This window comes from Mobula hypostoma, chromosome 4 (genome assembly GCF_963921235.1).
Source record: "Mobula hypostoma chromosome 4, sMobHyp1.1, whole genome shotgun sequence".
In the NCBI taxonomy this organism is placed as follows: domain Eukaryota; kingdom Metazoa; phylum Chordata; class Chondrichthyes; order Myliobatiformes; family Myliobatidae; genus Mobula; species Mobula hypostoma.
The window spans coordinates 187,303,871-187,328,037 of record NC_086100.1 but is presented as its reverse complement, the minus strand read 5'-3'; the positions used below and the strand labels follow the sequence as shown (position 1 = coordinate 187,328,037).

At 41.3% G+C, this 24,167-nt stretch overlaps 2 protein-coding genes across 4 annotated transcripts in view; one reads left to right on the top strand and one right to left on the bottom strand.

The window, feature by feature from the left end:
- gfra4a (GDNF family receptor alpha 4a) overlaps positions 1-24,167 on the bottom strand; it is a 422,120-nt gene that overhangs the window by 127,924 nt on the left and 270,029 nt on the right. For 2 of the 3 annotated variants that reach the window (XR_010017776.1, XR_010017777.1), the window contains exon 9: positions 754-933. The gene's annotated coding sequence lies outside the window, so the exon portion shown is untranslated. Of the gene's footprint in view, positions 1-317; positions 934-24,167 lie in introns of those variants that run through there. The other variant, XR_010017775.1, reaches the window with a different exon arrangement.
- The window catches only part of atrn (attractin), a 415,178-nt gene that overhangs the window by 376,836 nt on the left and 14,175 nt on the right, over positions 1-24,167 (top strand). The window contains exon 27 of the mRNA XM_063047121.1: positions 6,000-6,107. Coding sequence (XP_062903191.1) covers positions 6,000-6,107 — 108 coding nt within the window. The remainder of the gene's footprint in view (positions 1-5,999; positions 6,108-24,167) is intronic.

The window sequence follows — 24,167 nt, the reverse complement described above, 5'->3', positions numbered from 1 at the left end:
TGTTTCTTAGACCATTCTATATAAACTCTAGAGACTGATATGTATGAAAATCCCAGAAGATCAGGAGTTTCTGATTTTCAAACACCCCGTCTAGCACCAACAATCATTCCACAGTCAAAGTCATTGAGATCAGATTTCTTCCCCATCCCGATGTTCGATCTGAACAACAACTGCTGCTTTTGACCATGCCTGCATGCTTTAATGCATTGTGTTGCTGCCACATGACTGGCTAATTAACTAGCAGGTGTACAGTTGTACCTGATAAAGTGGCCACTGAGTGTCATTGATGTTGCACTGTTATTCGCTTAGAAGGATGAATACCAATTTAGCAGGCAAATGCAATTCAGTTTCTTAAAATGCAAGAAATATTGTAGTGGTTTGAACAAATAAATCAGAAAACAGCTGGAGTTCAAAAGTACGTCATGCCAAATAAACAGCGTGGAAACTATTCTTCATCGGTTCCGTTGATTCAGTTCGATGGTGTTGTATTAGGCATCTCTTAAAAGTAAATCTAAAGGGAGATGTGTTAAAAGCAAATCTAAAGGGAGATGTGGAACAGATTTACTTTTGAAATTCAAGTAACAAGATTTCATGTAATCTCTGACATGAATTTTTTTATTCATATGAATTGGAACCCCACCACCCAGGCCGTGCTCTCAAGGATCCCCATCACACAGGTCCTTTCTCACTGCTGCCATCAGGAACAGTTATCATCCCTCAAACATTAGAACCAGAGGGGAAAACTTCACTCACCCCATCACTTGAACTGTTCCCATAATCCATGGTCTCACTTCCAAGGATTCTTCATCTCATGTTCTCAATACTTATTGCTTATTTTTTTTTCTTTTGTATTTTCACATTAGTTCTTTGTCCATCCTGGTGGGTGTGGTCTTTCATCGATTCTATTGTGTTTCTTGGATTTACTGTACATGCCTGCAAGAAAATGAATCTCAAGGTTGTAAAAATTTACTTTGAACATTGATAGATTCAAAATATGTTGATTGCTGTTATTCAGTGTACAAAGGAAAACAAAATGATTATTATTCTGGATCCAATGCAGCATAAAAAACACAATAAAAACAGAATAAACAAATATAAAGCAATCCCCTAAAACACAATGTACAATAAACTGTTATATATACAGACTGATTATATCTACATAAAGAGGCTCTGTGATGTGAATGTGGTGGGAGTTGATGGGGTGGGTTAACGGGTGGAGGTGTTGATCAGCTTGGGGGGAGTAACAGCTTTTGAGTCTGATGGACCTAATATGGATGCTGCGTAGCCATGTCCCTGATGGGAGTGGGACAAGCAGTCTGTAAGCAGGGTGGGTGGGATCCTTCATAATATTGCTGCCCTTTTACTGCAACCTTTCTGCATATACACTCAGTAACCACTTTATTAGATACACCTATACACTTGCTCATGAATGCAAATATCTAATCAGCCAATCATGTGGCTGAAGAGGTTCAGTTGTTGTTAAGGACCAAAACACCAGAATGGGGAAGAAATGTGATCTAAGTGAGTTTGATTGTGGATTGATTGTTGGTGTAAGATGAGTATCTCAGAAACTGCTCATTTTTCATGCACAACAGTCTACAGTCTACAGAGAATGGTGTGAGAACAAAAAAAAAATCCAGTGAGCGGCAGACAGTAGTTGGAGGAGAATGGCTAGACTGGTTCAATCTGACAGGAAGGTGACAGTAACTCAAATAACCATGCATGACAACAGTGGTGTGCTGAAGAGCATCTTTGAATGTGCAAAATATCAAACCTGGAAGAGGATGAGCTGCAGCAACAGAAGACCAGAAACATACACTCAGTGAACGCAGCAGGCCAGGCAGCATCTGTAGGAAGAGGTGCAGTCGACGTTTCAGGCCGAGACCCTTCGTCAGACCCTAGGCCTGCTGCGTTCACCAGCAACTTTGATGTGTGTTGCTTGAATTTCCAGCATCTGCAGAATTCCTGTTGTTTACATACACTCAGTGGTAACTTTATTAGGTATGGGAGGTGCTGGTGATGCATTTGGCAGTTTAACCTACCTGTTATAGGACCCTCTTGTCCGCCCAATGTTCTTTCTAAAGTGTGCTTTCACACATCTTTTGCTACTAGCACATGTAGCGCCCTGGTTAAGATTTTTACTGTTATGCTATAGGCATTTCATTTTGTTCTGCTTTTAGCATGTTTGAGCTAAAGATACTGAGCTATGTTGTTCAACTTAGGAATGTTGTGTCAGCCAATCAGGTTGGTGGAATTGGGAGAAGATTCTAGAGAACACTGGGCAGAGAGGTTTTTGTGAGGGACACTGGTGTGGGTTGAGGTCTTTTTGGTGGGAGCTGGGAGAAGACAGGAGGGAAGATGGCTGAGGATGCCATCCCTGTTGCACAAGGTGCTTTGTACAGATGAATGGATTCAAGGAGCAAGGACCAACACTCCTGTGGGGCAGCCCATTTGTTTGAGGTGGATTTTGAGTGTCATTTAGAAGGTGGTGTGTGCTTTCACACAGACTGAGGGTCCAGCGCATGAGTTACAGACAACTACAAGATGAGCTGCAAATTATGTGCACATTTGTACTGGGTTAACTGTAATGGGCCCTTTTTTATTTTTTCCCTACTAACTGTTTAATGCAGCTGACATTCTTAAATTTACTTCCTTTATAATTGTATACAGTGTACGATCTGTTATTTCTTGCTGACAGCTAATTGCATGGGGACAGTGTTCACACAAATTGAGGTTCAGTTGAGTGAGACATTCTAACTTCCCAGTTTTGGTGGGACTGAAGTCATACTGACCCAAGATGTACGGAGTTTGAGAAAGGTGGCTTTCTCACTGCTGAGTCCAGTGGCTGTTAGCGAGGGACTAATAAACTGCACCTCTAAAGACACTCAGTAAAAAGGGGTTTTCACGCACAAAGGAGTTTAAAATGCACACACAAGGCTGTCACCCTCTATCTTGTTGGCATGTTAAGTATATTTCACGATTGTATACAATCACATTTCCATTTCCGGTTTCCGATTCACACAGTGTTGACAATGTGGAGTTTGTGATGATTTGTCTGCAGGTTTTTAGAAGTGGCTAATATATACTGTTTTTATTGAGGAGATTATTCAGTCAAACATTGTTGTCACTGGGCAAAAAAATTGCACACACCAGATTTTTGAACACACTGGTCATTACAAATTAGATGGAACGTTGTGTCTGCCGCAGTGATTTTATAATCATTTTTGCTATGACTAGCATTTTTATCAAAATTCCTCATGATTGACTGTGCTTAAACTCTATTATTGACATGATGGAATTTAAACCTACATCTCTGGTTTGTTAGAGCAAGCGTCTGGGTTAGTAATGTGCTATTTTAACGACAGTATGACCACTATTCCATGCTGACACAGTGTAAAAGAAATGGTTACGGCATTTGCAAAGTACATACAAGCTAAACTCACCATAAGGTGAGTATTACCATTTCAAACAGAAATAATCCTTTGATAAACTTTTAATTATTACCCATCAGCTCTCTGTCATTAAAAATTAATCTGTGTGCATTCGTAATCTTTTGAGCAATCGAGGCATATGCAGTTCTTCTTTTCCCCTATCTCTTTTGGAATCGACATCGAGTTCAATTTCCACTATATTCACAGCCCATCTGTTCATTCCTCAGTTCTTTAGCCTGGTTCAAGAGCTGCCCTTTCTCTTGATTCCAGTGTCGTGTTTTCTGTGTGCTGCATTTAACTTGCAATTTCAGCAACCTCATGGGAAGCTGAAGGGTGTGCAAAGATAATAAATTGGCAAATACAAAAAAAATGATAAATAAGTAATAAATATTGAGAAAATGAGTTGTAGAGTCCTTGAAAGTGAGTCCTTAGGTTACGAAATCAGTTCGGTGTTAAGGTGAGTGTAGTTATCCATGCTGGCACAGGAGCTTGATAGTTGAAAGATAATAACTGTTCCTGAACCTGTTGGTGTGGGACCTACACCTCCTGTGTCTCCTTCACAATGGTAGCAGAGAGAAGAGAGCACGGCCTGGCTCGTGGGCTTGCTTGACGATGGATGCTGGTTTCTTGTGACAGCTCTCCTTGTAGATGTGATCAATGGTGAGGATGGCTTTACGTGCAATGAAAACTGTGCTGTATCAGCTACTTTTTGTAGGCTTTTCCATTCAAGGGCATTGGCATTGGATGTGGGGGCAAGTCTAACTGCAGCTAGGCATCCTGTTATAGCAAGATCTGGTTCTTCATTGCAAATTAGATCTTTGCTCAGTTCTGGAACATCTGGACAATAAAGGTGCATATATCAGAATGCTCTTCATTGACTACAGCTCAGTGTTTAACGCTATTATCCCCTCAAAACCAATAATCAAGCTCCAAGACCTGAGCCTTGAAATCTCTCTGCAACTGGATCCTCATTGGCAGACCCCATCAGTACAGATAGGTAACAATTCTTCTTAACACTCACAAATTAGCACAAATGCACCACAAGTCCGTATTTTTATCTCTCTCCCCCCCCGCCCCCCCAATTCTACTCACATTATAGTTATGATTGTGTGGTTAAATACAGTCGTGTTTATCAAAGATGGTGACAAATCAGCATATAAGAGGGAGATTGAAAATCTGCTTGAGTGGAGCTACAACAATAACCTCTCACTCAACGTCAGCAAAACCATAGGGCTGATTATCGACTACAGGAAGAAGAAGCTAGAGCCAATCCTAATTAGAGAATCAGAGATGGAAAGGGTCAGTAGCTTTAAATTCCTTGGTGTTAACATATCAGAGGATCTATCCTGGGACCAGCATGTAAATGTCATCATATAGAAGACACAACAGTGCCTCTACTTTAGAAATCGGCATAGATTCGGCATGTCACCAAAACCTTTGATAAACTTCTATACATGCATAGTGGAGAGTATCCTAACCTGTTGCATCCAATGCCCAGGAACGGAAAAGCCAAAGAAAATGATGGTTGTAGCCCAGTCCTTCACAAGCAGAATTCTCCCCAACATTGAATACATTTACATGAATGGTACCAGAAGACAACAGCATCCATAATCAAAAACCCCCACCATCCAGGCCAAGCTCTTGTGCTGTGACCATCAGGAATGAGGTACAAGAGCCTCGGGACCCACACGTCCAGGTTCAGGAACAGCCATTACGCTACAAACATTAGACCCCTGTACCGGTATGGGTAACTTCATTGGCCACTAGTCTGAACTGATTCTTTGACCAGCAGACTTGGATTTTCCTTTAAGCTGTAACTGAAATGCTTCTGTGCACATACCCTTTGTTGCCGGGCAGGTGGAATTTGCTTTTCTAAAATGTTTTATTCAAGTATTGAGTAGTTTCTAGCTCGTGTAAATATTTTCTGCTCAGAACAATGGTTTGTCTGAACAGCTGTTTAAAAAAACAATTAGAGGATATTTCGCTGTATACTTACTTTCAAGAATTCTTATAACTTATGTTCTCAGTATTATTTTTTATTTGCTCAGTTTGTATCCTTTTGCACATTAGTTGTTTCTCAGTCTTTCTGTTTATGTGTAGTTTTTTGTAAATTCTTTTGTATTCCTTTTTTTCCTCTGGAAATGTCTGGAAGAAAAGGAATCTCAGGGTAGTATATGGTAACGTATAAATACTTTGACAATCAATGTACTTTGATCTTTGAAGTAAAAAAGCACTTTTTCGATATGCAGTGTAACCTTTTTACAGGTTCTCTTGTCTTGAAATGTGAAGTATATTCAAAGCAAGCCGGTCTACATACTACAAGACAATCAACACCTCAGTCTATTTTTCCTTCTGTAAAGAAATCACAGTGTCTGCAAAGGAATATAGATTTGATTTGCGGAACAGAATCTTAATGATATTTGATACCTGCTGTGCTAAACAAACTGTGCTGTCGTCGAAAAGCCAGAGAGATGAAAGTTGGAGAATCTCAGTGTATTGTTAAGAATAATATTGCTCACTTCGTTAGTTACCTCCATTGAATCCTCTGTATACACTTGTGTCTCATAGCAACTTCTACGAGAGATGCAGCAAATGGCTAGTCGCCCTTTTGCCACTATCAATGTTGCCTTGGAGACAGAAGAGGAACCGCCTGATCTTATTGGAGGAAGCATCAAGGTAACCAGAAATTACTGTTTCCCCTTTATTTTCAAGGAAATGAATTGTTTATAAATTATAGTATTTCCTTGTCTGTCATTTATTTTGACGCATCATTCAATTTACAATGTTAAGTTATAACCAGTATTTATTAAGAAATACACATAACTATTACTGTAGCTATCAATATATTGACTGCCTACATATCACTGCAGGGGGTGAAGTAAATGGCGACACTTTAAAATGTTAGTGTTACTTCCGGAAGAGAAGATAGTGGGCATGAAATGGTTCTCGGAAGCATGAAGCTTGTGTTACTATGTATGTCATTATTCCCATCATTCAGTGTCACACTATGGTAAGAATACGAATTTCAAAGGTAGGTCAGGTCATAAAGCAGATCGACCTCTTCCTCTCACTGTGGTCTTTCATTACGATTCTGATCATTTCTTCCTTAAAAATAAAGTGCAGATGTTTTGGGATCTGCATGTGTCACAGAGTTCTCCCAGATTTTAGAGGTTTATTGATACAGGACAGTAACATGTTATGTTGAAGGGCCTCAATAGAGTGAATATGGAGAGGATATTTTGTATGGTGGAAGAGTCTTAAGACCAGAGGACGCAGCCTCAGAATAGATTGGTGTCCTTATAGAACAGAGATGCGGAGGAATTTCTTTTGCCAGAGAGTTGTGAATCTGTGGAATTTGTTGCCAAAGGCAACTGTGGAGACCAAGTGATTAGGTATATTTAAGACAGAGGTTGATAGATTCTTGATTAGTCAGGGAATGAAGGGATACAGGGCAAAGGCAGGAGATTGGGGCTGAGAGGGAAAATGGATCAACCATGATAAAATGGTGGAGCAGACTCGATGGGCCAAATAGCCTAATTCTGCTTCTATATCTTATGGTCTTATTATGCCCATCTGTCCCAGCAAATCTGTGCCACCCAATTGCACCCATGTGACTAATTAACTTCCTAACCGCTACATCTTTGGAATGTGGGAGAAAACCAGAGGAAATCTACAGTCACAGAGACAGCGTGCAAACTCCGTACAGACAGTGGTGGGAATTGAACTTAGGTCGCTGGTGCTGCAGTAGTGTTACGCTAGCTACTTTGCTATTGTACCATGCCTTTCTTGTGTCTGAAGGGAAAAAAATGGACAAAATTACATTGCAATGTTTTGGCATTGAAGGGTGGTGTCAGTGGGGGCTTTGTGAATTTTGTGGTAAGGGCCAATTGAACTTATCTAACAAAGATGGGAATTATAATGCGGAAGAATTTAAATTCAGTTAATTAAATCAATCTGCATTACAAAGCTCAAAGTAAATTTAATATCAAAGTACATATATGTCACCATATACAACCCTGAGATTTGTTTTCTTTCATGTGTTCACAGTAAATACAAAGAAACACAATAGAATCAATAAAGATCTACACACACAACAAAAATGTGCAACCAATGTGCAAAAGACTACAAATTGTTGAAATACAAGAAAAAAAAGGAAAATAAATAAATAATATCAAAAACATGAGTTGTAGAGTCCTTGAAAGTGAGTCCGTAGGTCGTGATAATATACACAAAATGCTGGAGGAGCTTAGCAGGTCAGGCAGCATCTGTGGAAAAGAGTACAGTTGAAGTTTCGGGCCGAGACCCTTCGTTGGGACTCATAGGTCATAGAACCAGTTCTGTATTAGGTTATGCACATCAAAGTTGCTGGTGAACGCAGCAGGCCAGGCAGTATCTCTAGGAAGAGGTACAGTCGACGTTTCGGGCCGAGACCCTTCGTCTAGTCCTGACAAAGGGTCTCGGCCCAAAATGTCGACAGTACCTCTTCCTAGAGATGCTGCCTGGCCTGCTGCGTTCACCAGCAACTTTGATGTGTGTTGCTTGAATTTCCAGCATCTGCAGAATTCCTCGTGTTTCCGTATTAGGTTAAGTGAGTCTGGTTCAGGCGTCTGTTTGTTGAGGGGTAATAACTGTTCCTGGACTTGGTAGTATGGGACCTAAGGCTCCTGTACCTCCTTCCTAATGGCAGCTATGAAAAGAATGCATGGCCTGGATCACTAGCAATAGTAGTCAGTAATAACTCACCTGTTTCAGTTGTGTACTTCAGGGAAGGAAGTTTACTATTGTCATCCTGACTGACAATTGATAAGAGTTCAGGACCAGCGAGTACCTGTGAGGATGAAAGATAACGATGCAGAAGGCAAGACTCAGGAAACTTTAGTCAAAAAGAAGATGGAAACGTAAGGTTTAATGACGAATATAAAATAAACAAGAAGGAATTTGAACAGAAATTAGGAGGGTTGAAACTGGCCATTAAATGTCAATGGCAAATAGGATTAAGAAAAATCCCAAGGCATTTTATGAAGGAGGTCCAGTCAAGGACAAAGTTGGGGATTTGTGCATGGAGCCAGAGGGAATGGGTGAGGTCCTTCAAATCACTATTCACCTAGTAGGGCATGAATGATGGTGAGATTATGAAGGGATATGTTGATATTCCATGGCATGAAAAGGCTATGAAAGGGGAAGTATTGAATGCCTTGGAAATCATTCGGATGGATGAGCCCCCAGGGCCTAATGGGGTTCATCCAAGGATACTAAGGGAAGCAAAGGGGGAGATTTCTGAGACCTTGTCAGAGATCTTGTAACCTCTTTAAGCATAGGTGAGGTGCCAGAAAACTGGAAAATAGCCAGTGTTTTACCTTTACAAGGACAAACCAGGAAATTAAATGCTGGGGAACGTTCCATCAGTGATGGGAGAAGATTCTTAGACTCAGGATTTACATTCATTTGGATGTTTTAGATGTTTTATTAGGGGGAGCATGGCTTTGTGCAGGATACTGAGCTGGGCTGATGGGTGGCAAATAGAGTTTAATCCGGAAAAGTGTGAAATGAAGGTCAAACTTGAAGACAGAATACAGGGTTAGTGGCAGGATCCTTACAGTGTAGAGGAACAGAGAGATCTTGGGATCCACATACATAGATCCCTCAAGGTTGCTGCATACATTAAGAGGGTGGTTAAGAAGGCATAAAGTGTTTGGCTTTCATTAATCAGGATTGAGTTCAAGAGCTGCGAGATTATGTTGCAGCTGTATAATTTCTGGATAGACCAAACATAGAGTATTATGTTCAATTCTGGTCTCCTCATTAGAGAGAGCGCAGAGGAGATCTAACAAGATGCTATCTGGATTAGAGAATGCCTCTTACAGAATGAGCGAGCTAGAGCAGGATGAGAAGAGAGTTGATAAAAGTGTATGCTAAGAGGCATAGATAGTGTGGATAGTTACTGCCTTTCTGCCCGAGGTGGAAATGGCTAAAATGAGGGGGCATAATTTGAAAGTGATTGGAGGAAAAGTAGAGGGTCTTGTCTGAAGTAGATATTTTACACAGGGAGTGGTGACTGCAAGGAATGTGCTACGAGAGCTGGTGATCAAGGCAGATATATTGGGGACATTTAATAGACTCTTAGATGAGCACATGGATGAAAGAAAGTTCTATGAGATGGGTAAGTTTAAAGGAGATGTGTGAAGCAAGGTTTTTTTTAAACATAGTGAATGTTATGTGCTTCGAATGCACTACCAGAGAAACAGATACAATAACGATGTTCGATAAGTATTTAGGCAGACTACACAGACAGGGAAAAGGGGAATAGAATGTGCAGTCAGATGGGATTAGTTTAATCTGCATCATGGTCGTCACAGGCATGGTGTGCTGAAGGGTCTATGCTCGTTCTACATTCTTTGATTTCTAGGTTCTGTTTCTGTGTAAATTAGTTCCATCCTAATAAATACTACCTAAAAACTGATTAAAATTGTTGGAGAGAAGTCACAGATTCAGAAAAAGCAACAGTCCGTGGCATTGAATGGAAAGAATTCCAAATTGCTTTTCACTGAGGACTTCCTATAAAAAAGAATGTTAAAAGTTCTTTATAGTTTTCTTTATCCATGTTTCAGTTGTCAAAAGATTTTGTTGGAGAAAATGTTCAACTCGACAGTTGAAGGTGGTTCGTGAGACAGTTGCTCACTGGATCTTTTTTGTTTGTTTTTGCACCATTTTCTGTTAACTCTCGTGACTGTTGTGATTGAAAATCCTAGGAGATCAGCAGTTTTTGAGATACTCAAACCAGCCATTCTGGCACCAACAATTAGCCACGGTCAAAGTCACTTGGATCACAACTTTTCCCCATTGTGATGTTTGGTCTGAACAACAACTGAACCACTTGCCCACGTCTGCATGCTTTTTTGCATTGAGTTGCTGCCATGTGATTGGCTGATTAGATAATTGCATTAACGAGAAGGTGTTAAAGTGGCCTCTGAGTGTAAATATTTAGTTGAGTCTCTAATTTTTAGGTTGAAAGACTCAAAGCAAAACTGCTGGCATACACATTTACCAAGGATTATAGATCTAATGCTGTCTCTGTTACAGAATTAGTCTTAGAATTCTTCAATAGATCAGCATCATTGGAAATGTGAATATGTAGTTATTGACATTGTGTTTAGATGTACTTTGAATAACTAGTAGCACTTAAATTTTTATATTTCACAAATAAGATTTATTCATAAAAATATTGACAAGATATTTAAAACATCAGAACATAGAATCAACACAGACAAGATGCCAGGCAGCATCTATGGAAAAAAAGTACAGTCGACGTTTTGAGCCGAGACCCTTCTGCAGGACTGGAGATGAGGGGTAGATTTAAAAAGTGGGGGAGGAGAGGGAGAAACACAAGGTGTTTCTGTCTCCCCCCCACCCCATCTTTAAAATCTACTTCATCTCTCCCCCTCCCAGTTTCACCTAACACAAGAGCTAAAGAGCTGGGAAGTTGATTGGTGAAAGGGGTACAGGGCTACACAGCATTTAGCCCCTCAGTATCCAGAGCAAAAAGACCTTAGACATCCTTCCCTATAACACATACAAAATGCTGCAAGAAGTCAGCAAGTCAGGCAGCATCTATGGAAATGAATAAACAATATCCAGCTGAGACCCTTCATCAGGATCCTTCCCTACAAAGCCTTTTGCATCACTTAGCACATCCTCTCGCAACCTGGGATGTGCAAGGCGACAGCATTCCCTTAAGAACATCTCTGGTCCTAGACTCCCATTCTATGTGGAAACATTCTCTCCACGTCCACTCTATCTGGGCTTAGTCCCTAAAGATGTCAATGTAGCATTTAAGGAGAACTTCTTCCTCATTGTTAGTCTTTTATTTAGATTGAGTTTAAGAGGTCAAGGTTGAGGAGGTTTGAACAGCTTTAATTGATTCTGAAAATGTTAACATTATCCAGTACAGTACAGTGTTGTATTGATGTTCAGGTAACATTGAAGAGACTGCTGAAATCCAGAAATATTGAAATGCATTTAGTTTTACCTGAGCTTTTACCACATAAATTTGCTGCATAAGAGGATTGCAAACACAATATTTATCCAGTTTATTCTCACTTCATCTGGCCAAAGTAATATTTAACATCATTATTTTACTAATTTGGCTGTTCAAATATACACTATAACTGCTGTCCACTTTTCAGAAAACATAGAGCACTACAGCACAGTGCAGGCACTTTGGTCCACAATGTTGTGCTAACCTTTTAACCTACTCTTAAGATCAATCTATCCTTTCCCTCCTATCTCGCCCTCCAATTTTCTATCATCCATGTACCTGAAACATGCCCAATGTATCTGCCTCTACCACCGTTCCATGCATTCACCACTCTCTGTGAAAAGAGCTTACCTCTGATGTCCTCCTTATACCTTCCTCCAAGCTAGATAAAATTATGCCCCTGGTACTAGCCATTTCCTCCCCGGGAAAAAGGTCTCTGTCTATCCATGATCTAAGTGCCATGTTGGAGTGCTATCATTGATCTGGGTCTAAAACTAAAAGCACTTGTTTAGATCCATGTGAATCATGCTAGCCAGGCTTCTGTTAATTCACAGAAATATTGAGGTTATCTTAGATAATGTTCAGCATAAGAGATTCTCCAGATGCTGGAAATTCCAGAGCAACACACACAAAATGCTGGAGGAATTCAGCAGGTCAGGCAGCATCTATGGAGAGGAATGAAGAGTGTTTCAGGGCAAGACCCTCCTGAAGTAGGGTCTCAGCCCAAAACGTCGATTGTTTTTTCCTTTCCATAGATGCTGCCCGACCTGCTGAGTTCCTCCAGCATTTTGTCTAATAATGTGCCTTCTGCCTTTGAAAGTTTTATTTATGCAGTTCAGGAATAAGAGAGAAAATAATGCAAATGCTAACCATGATTTAGGGAAATGAATAATTTCACTGTTGAAATAGTTCATATATAAGACATCTGTTGGGAAATTCAGCTTGTCTCTTTGAGATTAATGAAGCAATTGTATGCAACGTAAGGTGATTTCTGAAGCTTAAATCTTAAATCTGTGCTTCAAGTATTAGCCTTGCAGCTTTGTTTCTTTGACTTTATCATCGTCATCTTCAAACAGCGATGCCTCGAAAAGGTGCCATCTATCATTAAGGACCCCCATCACCTAGAACGTCCAGGTACCGGAGCCTGAAGACATGCACTCAAGGTTTTAGAAACAGCTTCTTCCCCTCCACCATTAGATTTCGGAATGGACAATGAACCATCCCATGAACACTATCTCACTGTTTTTTTGGACTGTTAGCAGTACTTATTTAATTTAATCTTATATATGCATATACACATACATAAACATGTATTCACTCTATTGTTGCTCTTAAACAACAAATTTCATGTCCAATGTCAGTGATGTTAATCCTGACTCTGATTCTGGTATTGTAAACATCAACATGCTGAGGACAGTCTGAAAGCCATTCTCATGTCAGTAAATATTCTGAGAAAATATTTAGATTGCATGAATTTCAGCCAATCTGTCTTGCTTTTCTATCAAGAATTCACGTAACATTAGCGAAACAAATGTTCAAACAAAGTTGCCTGAGGCACTGAAATTTCACTTTTGATTCACTGTGAGTTGACATAAGTCTCAAAGATCATTTAACGCTATATTTATTTCACTGTGGTAGATGTACATAGGTTTGTAAAGTATTCTTATTCATAGATTATTCTTTCACTAGTTCAAAGTTCAAAGGCACAGTAGCATAGTGGTTAGCAGAGTGCTTTATGATACCGGCAACCAGGGTTCAGTTCCCGCCATGCCTGTAAGGAGTTTGTATGTTCTGCCCATGATTTTGAGTGTTTTCTTCGGGTGCTTTAGTTTCCTCCCACAGACCAAAGACTTACCAGTTGGTAGGTTAATTGGTCCTTGTAAATTGTCCCGTGATTAGACTAGCATTAAATTGGTGGATTGCTCGGTGGCGCAGCTCTAAAGGACAGTAGGCCTACTCCGCGCTGAATCTCAATAAGTTTATTTTCAAAGTATGTATACATTATACAACCATGAGATTGTCTCCTAATAGGCAGCCACAAAACAAACAAACCCCAAAAGATCATTTTAAAAAAGACCATCAAACGCCCAGTGTGCGGAGAAAAGAAATGGAAGCAAATAGCGTTTTGGACTGAAGTCCACAGGAGAGTCCAATAGTTCAGTGCAGAGCCAAGTAAACCACATGGAGCAGTGATCTGAATGAGTTTGTCCCTTGCCTCAGGCCCCAACACCCTGACCTTTAAAGTCTGGCCTGGCACCTAAATCAACGACTGAACATCAGGTTTAATCACCTCGATACGCTCTGGGGCCTGGACCTCACTGCCTTGATTTCGCCTGTAGCTGGCCTCTCCTATTTGCCACAGTGCTTAAGTCTGTCCAAACATTGAGTTTAGTCAAATCAGTACGCTGTGATGCCTGAACTGACCCACCTCGATTCAGCCTTCAGCGTGGTGCTTAAATGGCTTGAACCTTGTGTACACCTTGCCTCGCCTCTGCTCTGCCTTCAAGTCTAAAGGGAAGTTACAGACTATTTTATGCGATGATCGTTTACCAGAAGAAGTGTGATTAATGAAGTATTTAGTTGTTTTCCTTTTTACATTAGCCACCAGCCAGAAGTTGCTGAAGTTCACCTGCACTGTCTCAGATGTAGAATGTTGTTGTCAAGACCAGCATTTATGAGAAAGAGGAGCAGGAGCAGGATGACATCAGAATGAACTCTGATGAGATTTCACTTGGAATACAGATCCTCCATCTTTAACAACATGTACTTGGTATAGAGAGTATAAAGACTCCTGAGATGGGCGAGTTCTCCAGTATGCACAAAAGCACATTGAGCCAGTAATTTCCAGAGTTTGGAAGAATGATAGGTGATTTCGCTGAACTATACAGAATTCTATGCAGAAGGACCTCCAGCACTCAGGGCATGCCCATTTCTCATTGTTACCATCAGGTAGGAGATACAGAAGCCTGAAGGCACACACTCAGCGATTCAGGAACAGCTCCTTCCCCTCTGCCATCCGATTCCTAAATGGACATTGAAGCTTTGGACACTACCTCACTTTTTTAATATACAATATTTCTGTTTTTGCACATTTAAAAAAAAAAATCTATTTAATATACATAATTGATCTACTTGTTTATTTCTTATGTTTTATTTTTTTTCTCTCTTGCTAGATTACGTGTTGCATTGAACCGCTGCTGCTAAGTTAACAAATTTCACATCACATGATTCTGATTCTGAATTAGAGTAGTTAGCGTAACACTTTTTAGCGCTAGGTGTAGGATCGGGTTTGAATTCCTGCTGCTGTCTGTAATGTGTTCGTACATTCTCCTTGTGACTGAGTGGACTTCATCCGGGTGCTCCGGTTTCCTCCCACATTCCAAAGACATACAAGTTAGGGTTAGCAGGTTGCGTTATGCTATGTTGGTGCCAGAAGCATGGCGACACTTGCAGTCTGCTTCCCGTACACTTTGGACTGTATTGGTTGTTGATACAAAACAATACATTTCACTTTATGTTTCAGTGTTACATGTGACAAACAAAGCTAACCTTTAAACTTTATTTTTACCAGGCTGGACAAGGTACAACAATCAATAAATAATCAGCCAGAGGAACTTGACAGGTCAAGCACCGTCTGTGAGGGGAAAGGAATTGTTGACCCAGCATCAGGACTGAGAGTGGAGAGGGGTGATGACCAGAAGGGAGTTGATTGGTGGACGGAAGGGATGGGAGAAGGACGGCAGGAGGATTGAGCCAAGGGGGTCGGGTTGAAGTTGGGAGACAGAATCAGGTGACGCACATTGTCACTCACCCCTCCAACACCTTGTTCCACCAATCACCTGTGCCCTTGTGTCACCATTCCACCTTTCTGTTTTATACAGGCCATCTCCCCTCTCCAGGCTTGGACCTGATGCAGGGTTCCAACCTGAACTGGGAATGATTCCTCCCACACACCAAGGCTGACTACTCCCCCCCCCCCCCCCCCACAGAGAGCAGGGCCTCGGAATAGGACATTCATTTAGGACAGAGATGAGAAGGAATTTCTTCAGCCAGAGGCTGGTGAATCAGCTGCAGAGGCCAAGATAGTGGGTATGTTTAAAACAGAGATCGATAGGTTCATGATTTCTGAGGGTGTCAAAGGTTATGAGGAGGAGGCAAAAGAATGAGTTTGGGGGGGATAATAAATCAGTCCTGATGGAATGGTGGAGCAGATTCAATGGGCCAAATGGCCTAATTCTGCTCCTATGTCTTGTAGTCAAACTGCAGAGAAGGATGCTTCTGTTTCTTAGATGCTTGATTCAGTTGTTATCAATTCTGTCATCTGAGTGAAATCAATAGAGATTATCTGGTAATTTCTTAACAGAGGCAATGCTTAATGACCCTCATTCCAGAGCAGTAATACCAAATGTACCATTGGGTAACTATTATCAGTAGTCCAAGAAATTCACTTCTCTGGTACTTGGTGCAAATAGATTGCCATTTTTTAGATGTATGCCTTCATCTGTGCATGACTTCAACAGAGATGGTTTCTGAAAGCTGAGACCGTGTTTCAGTGGAAACAATGACATTTTCAACTGTATTATACTGAAGGAAATGCAACCTCATTTGCACTCCCTCCACAATCCCACCTCATTCGGGATAATCCAGGAAATTAAAGTTAGTGAGCCTTGCATTGGTGGCAGAGAAATTATTAGAGAAGATTATTAGGGATAGGGATTACAGACATCTGGAAAAGTATTGATTTATTATGTCCGGTCAGTATGGCTTTTTATGGGGAAGTTCAGTATTTTAAATTTGATTGATCATTTTGAGGAGGTGAGGAAAGTGATTTATGTGGAGAGGGCAGTTGATGTGATATATATGGGCTCCAGTAAAGCTTTTGAAAATGTCACTTGTGGTAGGATTATTGAGAAGATAAATGCACATGGAGGATTGGATTCAAAGTTAGCTTGGCTATTAAAGACAGAAGATTGTGGTAGAGGGGCGATGTTCTGACTGGAAGTCTGGCAAATGATGTTCTACAAAGGATCCATGCTGGGATCTTTGTTATTATATACAAATTATCTGGCTGAAGGTGTAGGTGGACTGATGGGTAAATTTGAAAGTGCCATAAAGTTTGGTGGAATTATGGCGAGTGAAGAAGGCTGTAAAAGGATATAGCAGGATGCAGACCTGTTAGAAATATAGAGGTAGAAGCAGCAGATGGAGTTTAATGCTGGTGTGAATTATATTTGGAATGTCAAATGTAAACAACAAGATTCTTTGGAGGAATCTTGGGGATAAGGATGACAGGAGAGAGCAAAAATGTGCTGGAACTACCAGATAGAGTATACTGCTGGAAATCTGATATAACATTGAATACTGGAAATGTCCAACAAATCAGGTAGCATCTTTGCAGAGAGATGAAAAAAGCTAATGTTACAGTTTCAGAAGGGTTGAAATTGTCCCTTTGTTGTAAAGTGTCTGGTTGGAAGATCTAATGCTCCCTCTTGAATGTATATTGGTCTTCGTTGGAACAGTGCTGAAGAAAAAGAATTCAGAGCAGGAGAGGGACAGAATTAAAGTGACAGGTATCTGTCGCTCAGTGTCACCTTTGCATTCTGAACAGAGGTATTCCACAAAGGAATCACCATTTTGTGTTTGCTTTCTCCAGTAGAGGAGGCCACATATGCTGCACGCTGGATGCAATACCCGGAAATGGAAGGAGGACAAATGATTAACGCCCATATTGATCATGCTCTCTTTGTCTCTGACACTGTGCCAGTCAGTTCAACATAAGCTTAAGGAGCAACATCTAATCCTCCAAGTAGGCATATTACACCCCCCAGACCTCTCTGTTGAATTCAGTAATTTCAGGTAATCAGCTTTCCCAACTGATTGGCTATCAATCAGAATGCCACGATAAACACACAGAAATTGTTACAGGAAGTCGGCAAGTCAGGCAGCATCTATGGAGGGGCATGCAGTGATGATTCTGCTTTCATCTCCGAAGATGCTGCCTGACCTGCTGAATATTTCTGTATTTTTGTTTTTATATGTGACAAACAGTGTTCGCTTTGGACACACTTAAACTTATCTATATTGTTGTGTGCATGATGTACATTCAAAGCATGTGTGATGAAGAATTAGACGAAACAACAAATCCTTTTCCATTTGGGGTGGCATGGTAACATAATGCTTTACAGTGTCAATGACCCAGGTTCAATTCCCATTGCTGTCTGCAAGGAGTTTGTACAGTGCCTATATAAAGTATTCACCCCCTTTGGAAGTTTTCGTATTTTATTGTTTTACATTAAATTACAGTGGATTTAATTAGCTTTTTGACACTGATCAATAGAAAAGACTTCTGTGTCAAAGTGAACACAGATCTCTATGAGTGATCTAAATTAATTACAAATATAAAACACAAAATAACTGATTGCATAAGTACTCCCCCCCCCCCAATATGAAAAAAAAACTACACGTGAAGACATAAGAACACTCCAGGCAACTCCAGAAAAAGGGTATTGAAAAGCACAAGTCAGGAGACGGATTCAAGAAAATTTCCAAGACACTGAATATCCCTTGGAGTACAGTTAAGTCAATCATCAAGATATGGAAAGAATATGACACAGCTGTAAATAGGCCTAGAGACTGTCCTCAAAAACCGTGCAAGAAGGGGACGAGTGATGGAGGAGCTACGAGCTTCAGTGGCTGAGATGGGAGAGACTGTGCTAACGACAACTGTTGCCCGGGTGCTTCACCAGTTGCAGCTTTATGGGAGAGTGGCAAAGGGAAAGCCACTGTTGAAAAATTCACATGAAATCTCTGCTAGAGTTTGCCAGAAGGTATGTGGGAGACTCTGAGGAAGGTTCTATGCTTTGAAACCAAAATTGAGCTTTTAGGCCATCAGACCATACACTATGTTTGGCATAAGCCAAGCACTGCACATCATCAAAAATACACCATCCCTACCATGAAGCATGGCGGTGGCTGCATCATGCTGTGGGGATGCTTCACTGCAGCAGGCCCTGAAGGATTTGTGAAGGTAGAAGGTAAAATAAATGCAGCAAAATACAGGGAGATCCTGGAGGAAAACCTGATGCAGTCTGCAAGAGAACTGTGACTTGGGAGAAGGTTTGTTTTCCAGCAAGACAATGACCCCAAGTATGAAGCCAAAGCTACACAGGAATGGCTTAAAAATAACAAAATTAATGTCCTGGAGTGGCCAAGCCAGAGTCCAGATCTCAATCCAATTGATAATTTGTGGCTGGACTTGAATAGGGCTTTTCATTTACAATCCCCGTGCAATCTGAGCAGTTTTGTAAAGAAGAATGGCGAAAAATTGCAGTGTCCAGATGTGCAAAGCTAATAGAGCCCTCTCCACACAGACTCAAGGCTGTAATACTGACTTGAAGGGGTGAATACTTATGCGATCAATTATTTTGTGTTTTATATTTGTAGTTAATTTAGATCACTATGTAGAAATCTGTTTTGACTGATGTGAAAGAGTTTTTTCTGTTAATCAGTGTCAAAAAGACAAATTAAATCCACTGTGATTCAATGTTGAAAAACAATAAATCATGAAAACTACCAAGCAGGCGAATACTTTTTATAGGCACTGTATGTTCTCCCCATGACTGCATGAGTTTCCTCTGGGTTCTGCAATTATCTCCCACAGTTGTAAGATGTACTGGTTGATAGGTTAATTGATCACATGGGTGTAATTCTCAGATCTGCAGCTGGATCTTCAACTTCCTCACAGACAGGACCCAGGCTGTAAAAATAGGGGACAAGCTCTCCTCTACAATCACCCTGAGCACCGGTACCCTACAAGGCTGTGTACTCAGCCTCCTGCTGTACTCACTGTACACTCATGATTGTGTAGCTAAGTTTCCATCGAACTCAATATATAAGTTTGCTGATTACACAACAATTGTAGGCCGTATCTCGGGTAATGATGAGTTTGAGTACAGAGAGGAAATTAAGAACCTGTTGGCATGGTGCGAAGACAATAACCTATCCCTCAACGTCAGCAAGACGAAGGAATTGGTTGTTGACTTCAGAAGGAATAGCGGATCGCACGACCCAATTTACTTCGGTGGTGTGCAAGTGGAACAGGTCAAAAGCTTTAAGTTCCTCGGGGTCAGTATCACAAATGACCTGACTTGGTCCAACCAAGCAGAGTCCACTGCCAAGAAGGCCTACCAGCATCTTTACTTCCTGAGAAAGCTAAAGAAATTTGGCCTGTCCCCTAAAACCCTCACTAATTTTTATAGATGCACCGTAGAAAGCATTCTTCTAGGGTGCATCACAACCTGGTATGTAAGTTGTCCTGTCCAAGACCGGAAGAAGCTGCAGAAGATCATGAACACGGCGCAGCACATCACACAAACCAATCTTTCGTCCTTGGACTCACTTTACTCCACACGCTGTTGGAGTAATGCTGCCAGGATAATCAAGGACACAACCCACCCAGCCAACACACTTTTCGTCCCTCTTCCCTCTGGGAGAAGGCTCAGGAGCTTGAAGACTCATATGGCCAGATTTGGGAACAGCTTCTTTCCAACTGTGATAAGACTGCTGAATGGATCCTGACCCGGACCTGGGCTGTACCCTCCAAATATGCAGACCTGCCTCTCAGTTTTTTTGCATTACCTTACTTTACATTTTCTATTTTCTAATTATGATTTATAATTTAAATTTTCACTATTTACTATCGATTTGTACTCCAGGGAGCGGGAAGTGCAGAATCAAATATCGCTGTGATGATTGTACGTTCTAGTATCAATTGTTTGGCGACAATAAAGTGTAAGGTAATTGTGTGGTGTGGGCTCGTTGGATCTGAAGGGCCTGTTACCATGCTGTATCTCTAAATAAAAACAAATAAATATAAGAGATCACAGTAGTTTTTTGAAAAATAATAGATTAGCGTTATAAAGGGAAAGTATTAATGCTAACAGCATTGCTGGGATTTTTAAATTTTTCAGAATACAGGTCACTAAAGCAAAACCGAATCATTTGGCTCTGTTGAATTGATGCAAGGAACTGCAATCTAGATTGTATTCTGACCTATATCTTTTATGGGCACTTTAACTGGCAGTGGAATGAAAACATCTGGCACATGTGAGTTCTAGATGTGTATATTCTTAGCTTCTGAGGAGATATATAGCCTGCTTTATTGCAAGTCTACACTCAGAAGTGCATTTCTGTGTCTTGGGTGTTAGCTGGCGTGCTCTATCATGTCATGAAAAGCTAGCTGGTGCAGTCAAGCATACATATTGAATGCTTGAAGAACTATCTGCTGCCTTAGACGTCAGCTTCAACAGAGACAGATTTATGAGAGTCCTGAGGCAAGTGTTATCATATTCTATACTGCAACTGGATGACTGATAGAAAGTGCATTTGTTGATGTGACCAGCATAGGTGATGGAGCTTATCAGGTAGATTGAGTTGATGGAGGGGTTGCAGTTTTAGAGGTTATGATTATCCAGTGGTAATTTCAGAAAATCAAGTCAAGTAGGATTTGGAATGAATATTCTAAGCATCACAAAATTAGTGTTTCAGGTCAGTGACTGTTCAGCACAACTGCTGAAAGTTCATTGACCTGTAATTTTATCGCCCTCTCCCATCTCCCCTCACTCTGTCTCCCCTTCCGTCTGTTCCCCTCTCCATCTCCCCCTCGTTTGTTTCTACCACTCCCCCAGCCTCTACCTCTACCCCTCCCTCTGTCTCCTCTCTATACCTCTCGCTCTACCTACCTTTTGTCTCTCTCCCTAGCCCTCTGCCACCACTCTCTACACCCCCACCCTATACCTCCCTCTAAACTCCCTCTTTCCCTCTCCCCATCCCTCTCCCCCATCTCTCCCCCTCCTCCCTCCCCCTCCTCCTCTCCCTCTCCCCCTCCCCCTCTCCCCTCCCCCTCTCTCTCTTCCCCTCTCCCCCTCCCCCCTCTCTCCCCCTCTCTCCCCCCTCTCTCCCCCTCCCCCCCCTCTCTCCCCCTCCCCCCTCTCTCCCCCTCTCTCCCCCCTCTCTCCCCCTCTCTCCCCCCTCTCTCCCCCTCCCCCTCTCTCCCCCTCCCCCCTCTCCCCCCCTCCCCCCTCTCTCCCCCTCTCTCTCTCCCCCCCTCACAGATGCTGTGTCTGCTCAGCACATTTATCATTTTCAGCTTCAGACCCAGCATCTTTTCTATCAAAAGATACAGCTGTCTGTAACTCGTGATGCATACTAGTGAGGTTGTACTGGTGGCTCTGTTTCCAATTGAAAGCTGTCGATTTTTTTTTACAGTGAACGAATTGAGCTTATGATTCTAACTTTCCAACATAGTTTGTTTGTGAATCCAATGTTTTTTAATAGACAAATGTAACCAGCCCAATCCTCAGTCTTCCTACCCTTTGTCATTGACTTTAATCCACAAGAAACGTACACATCCCACTAGCTTGGTTGATTGACCCTTGCATAGTGACAGGTTGATGAAATAGCAGAAGCTTCAGGTTCAATTACAGTAAACAAGTCAGTACTGGGATTGCAACCTTTTGATGAAATATGTAGTCAATTTCTCATCAGGATTCTAACCTGATACTAACTGCGTACTTCATCACTGTGGTACCATTGCTCAAGTGAGATGGACGGTCCACTTCAATTGAATCAAAATAACCATTTCAAAAAGCGTCTTATTTATAGATTTGGTGATTGTCGACAGAGATGAAGCATATGGTGACTGAAGAAATTGCTTCTAATTTAAGTTCATTACACAGCTGTTTAGACAAGCTAAATAATAGATGATAAAGACATGGAGTTTCATTACAAGCAGGTTAATATTTCACTCTGGCCTGATTGATGAACTCGTGCATGCAATTTTGCATCCTTTGTCGACTATCTGTAATAGCGATCGTCAAGTACTCCACAGAGTAATACACCCCAAAATATTTTGCTGTCTGAAAACCCTCTAATTATCTTATTTATTCATTATTATTATTTTGTTTTTTTTGTAGTTACACAACTTGTTGTCTTTTGCAAGTTGTTTTTTTTTGCCCACCTTTGAATTTTGAAATTTGAAATTTGAGATGTAGCTGCCCTTTGGATTTAAAGTTGATAGTGTATCATCACAAGATTAGTGTTCTCGTTCCTCCATCTAAATATTTGGATTGAACTCTTATTTTAAGGGACACACACAGAGATAGACGTCAAGTGCTGCTGGCAGATTATCAACTCAGTGAAAGACACCCTTTGATCTACCGGAAACTTGCTGGTCTGCCGGCACATGGAGATGTCCATGTAAAGGAATGCTGCCAACTGGCACATTCCAGGCTACAGGAATCCATGCTGATGGACACACTGCAGCTGGTGCAAGGGCTTGGTGAGGAAGGAGCATGGTGTATGGTTCTTCTGCTGCTGAAAAGGGAGAGGCCAGGTTGGTTGAGGAAGCCCTTCAATTATTGTCACGATGTCCTACCTCTGGGGGTCACAAGAGTGGTAACAGCACTATTGGTTTTAAACAATGTAATTGTACACTTTGTAATGTATTGTCAATGAATATAAGAATGAAGATACATTGCATGCTTTATTCTTATAATTGCTTTTATTTTGAATAAACTATACTTTGTTAAAAATGTTGAAAACAATCTGAGGAATGAACCAAACTCGACAGTTCAGCAACTGCTCTCTGAACGATCCTTTAACAGATTCCACAGTTCCACAGTTTATCAAGATCGTGGCTACTTGTGTTCCTCAGCACGGCTAGCATGAGAGGGCATAGTTTTAAGGTGCTGGGAAGTAGGTAGAGAGGAGATGTCAGGGGTAAGTTTTTTACCCAGAGAGTGTTGAGTGCGTGGAATGGGCTGCCAGCGGCGGTGGTGGAGGCGGAAACGATATAAGAGACTCCTGGATAGGTACATAGAGCTTAGAAAAATAGAGGGCTATGGGTAACCCTAGGCAGTTCTAAGGTAAGGACGGTCGGCACAGCTTTGTGGGCCGAAGGGTCTATTTAGTGCGGTAGGTTTTCTATGTTTCTAGCACAGTTTTCCTGCACTATTCCCATTTCTCTTGATTTCCTTAGTATCCAAAAACTGATATGACTCTCAATGGCTGAGCCACCAGACAACTCTAAGGAAGAGAATTCTGAAGATTAATGAATATTTGGGTGAAGAAATTTCTTATTTATCTCAATCCTAAAGATCTGTTCCTTGTTCTAGGAACACTTCTCCTTATTCTAGACTCCTCTTCCAGTGGAATCACTTGCCCTGCATCCTGCCTGTTGAGCCTGTAAGACCATAAAACATAGGAGCAGAATTAAGCCATTCAGCCTGTAAAGTCCGCTCCGCCATTTCATCATGGCTGATCCCAGATCCCATTCAACCCCATACACCTGGCCTCTCACCATATCCCTTGCTGGCCCAATCAACCAGGAATCTATCAACTTGTACTTTAAATATACCCACGGACTAGGCCTCCACCAGTCTGTGGTAAACATTCCACAGATTCACCAGTCTTTGGCAAAAAAATTTTTATAACTCTGTTCTAAAAGATTGCCCCTCAATTTTGAGGCTGTGCCCTCTAGTTCTGGTACCCCCACCATAGGAAACATCCTATCCACATCCACCTTTCAACATTTGCTAGGTTTCAAAGAGATCCCCACGCATTCTTCTAAATTCCAGTGAGTACAGGCCCAAAGCTGCTAGATGCTCCTCATATGTTAAACCCTTCATTCCCAGAATCATCCC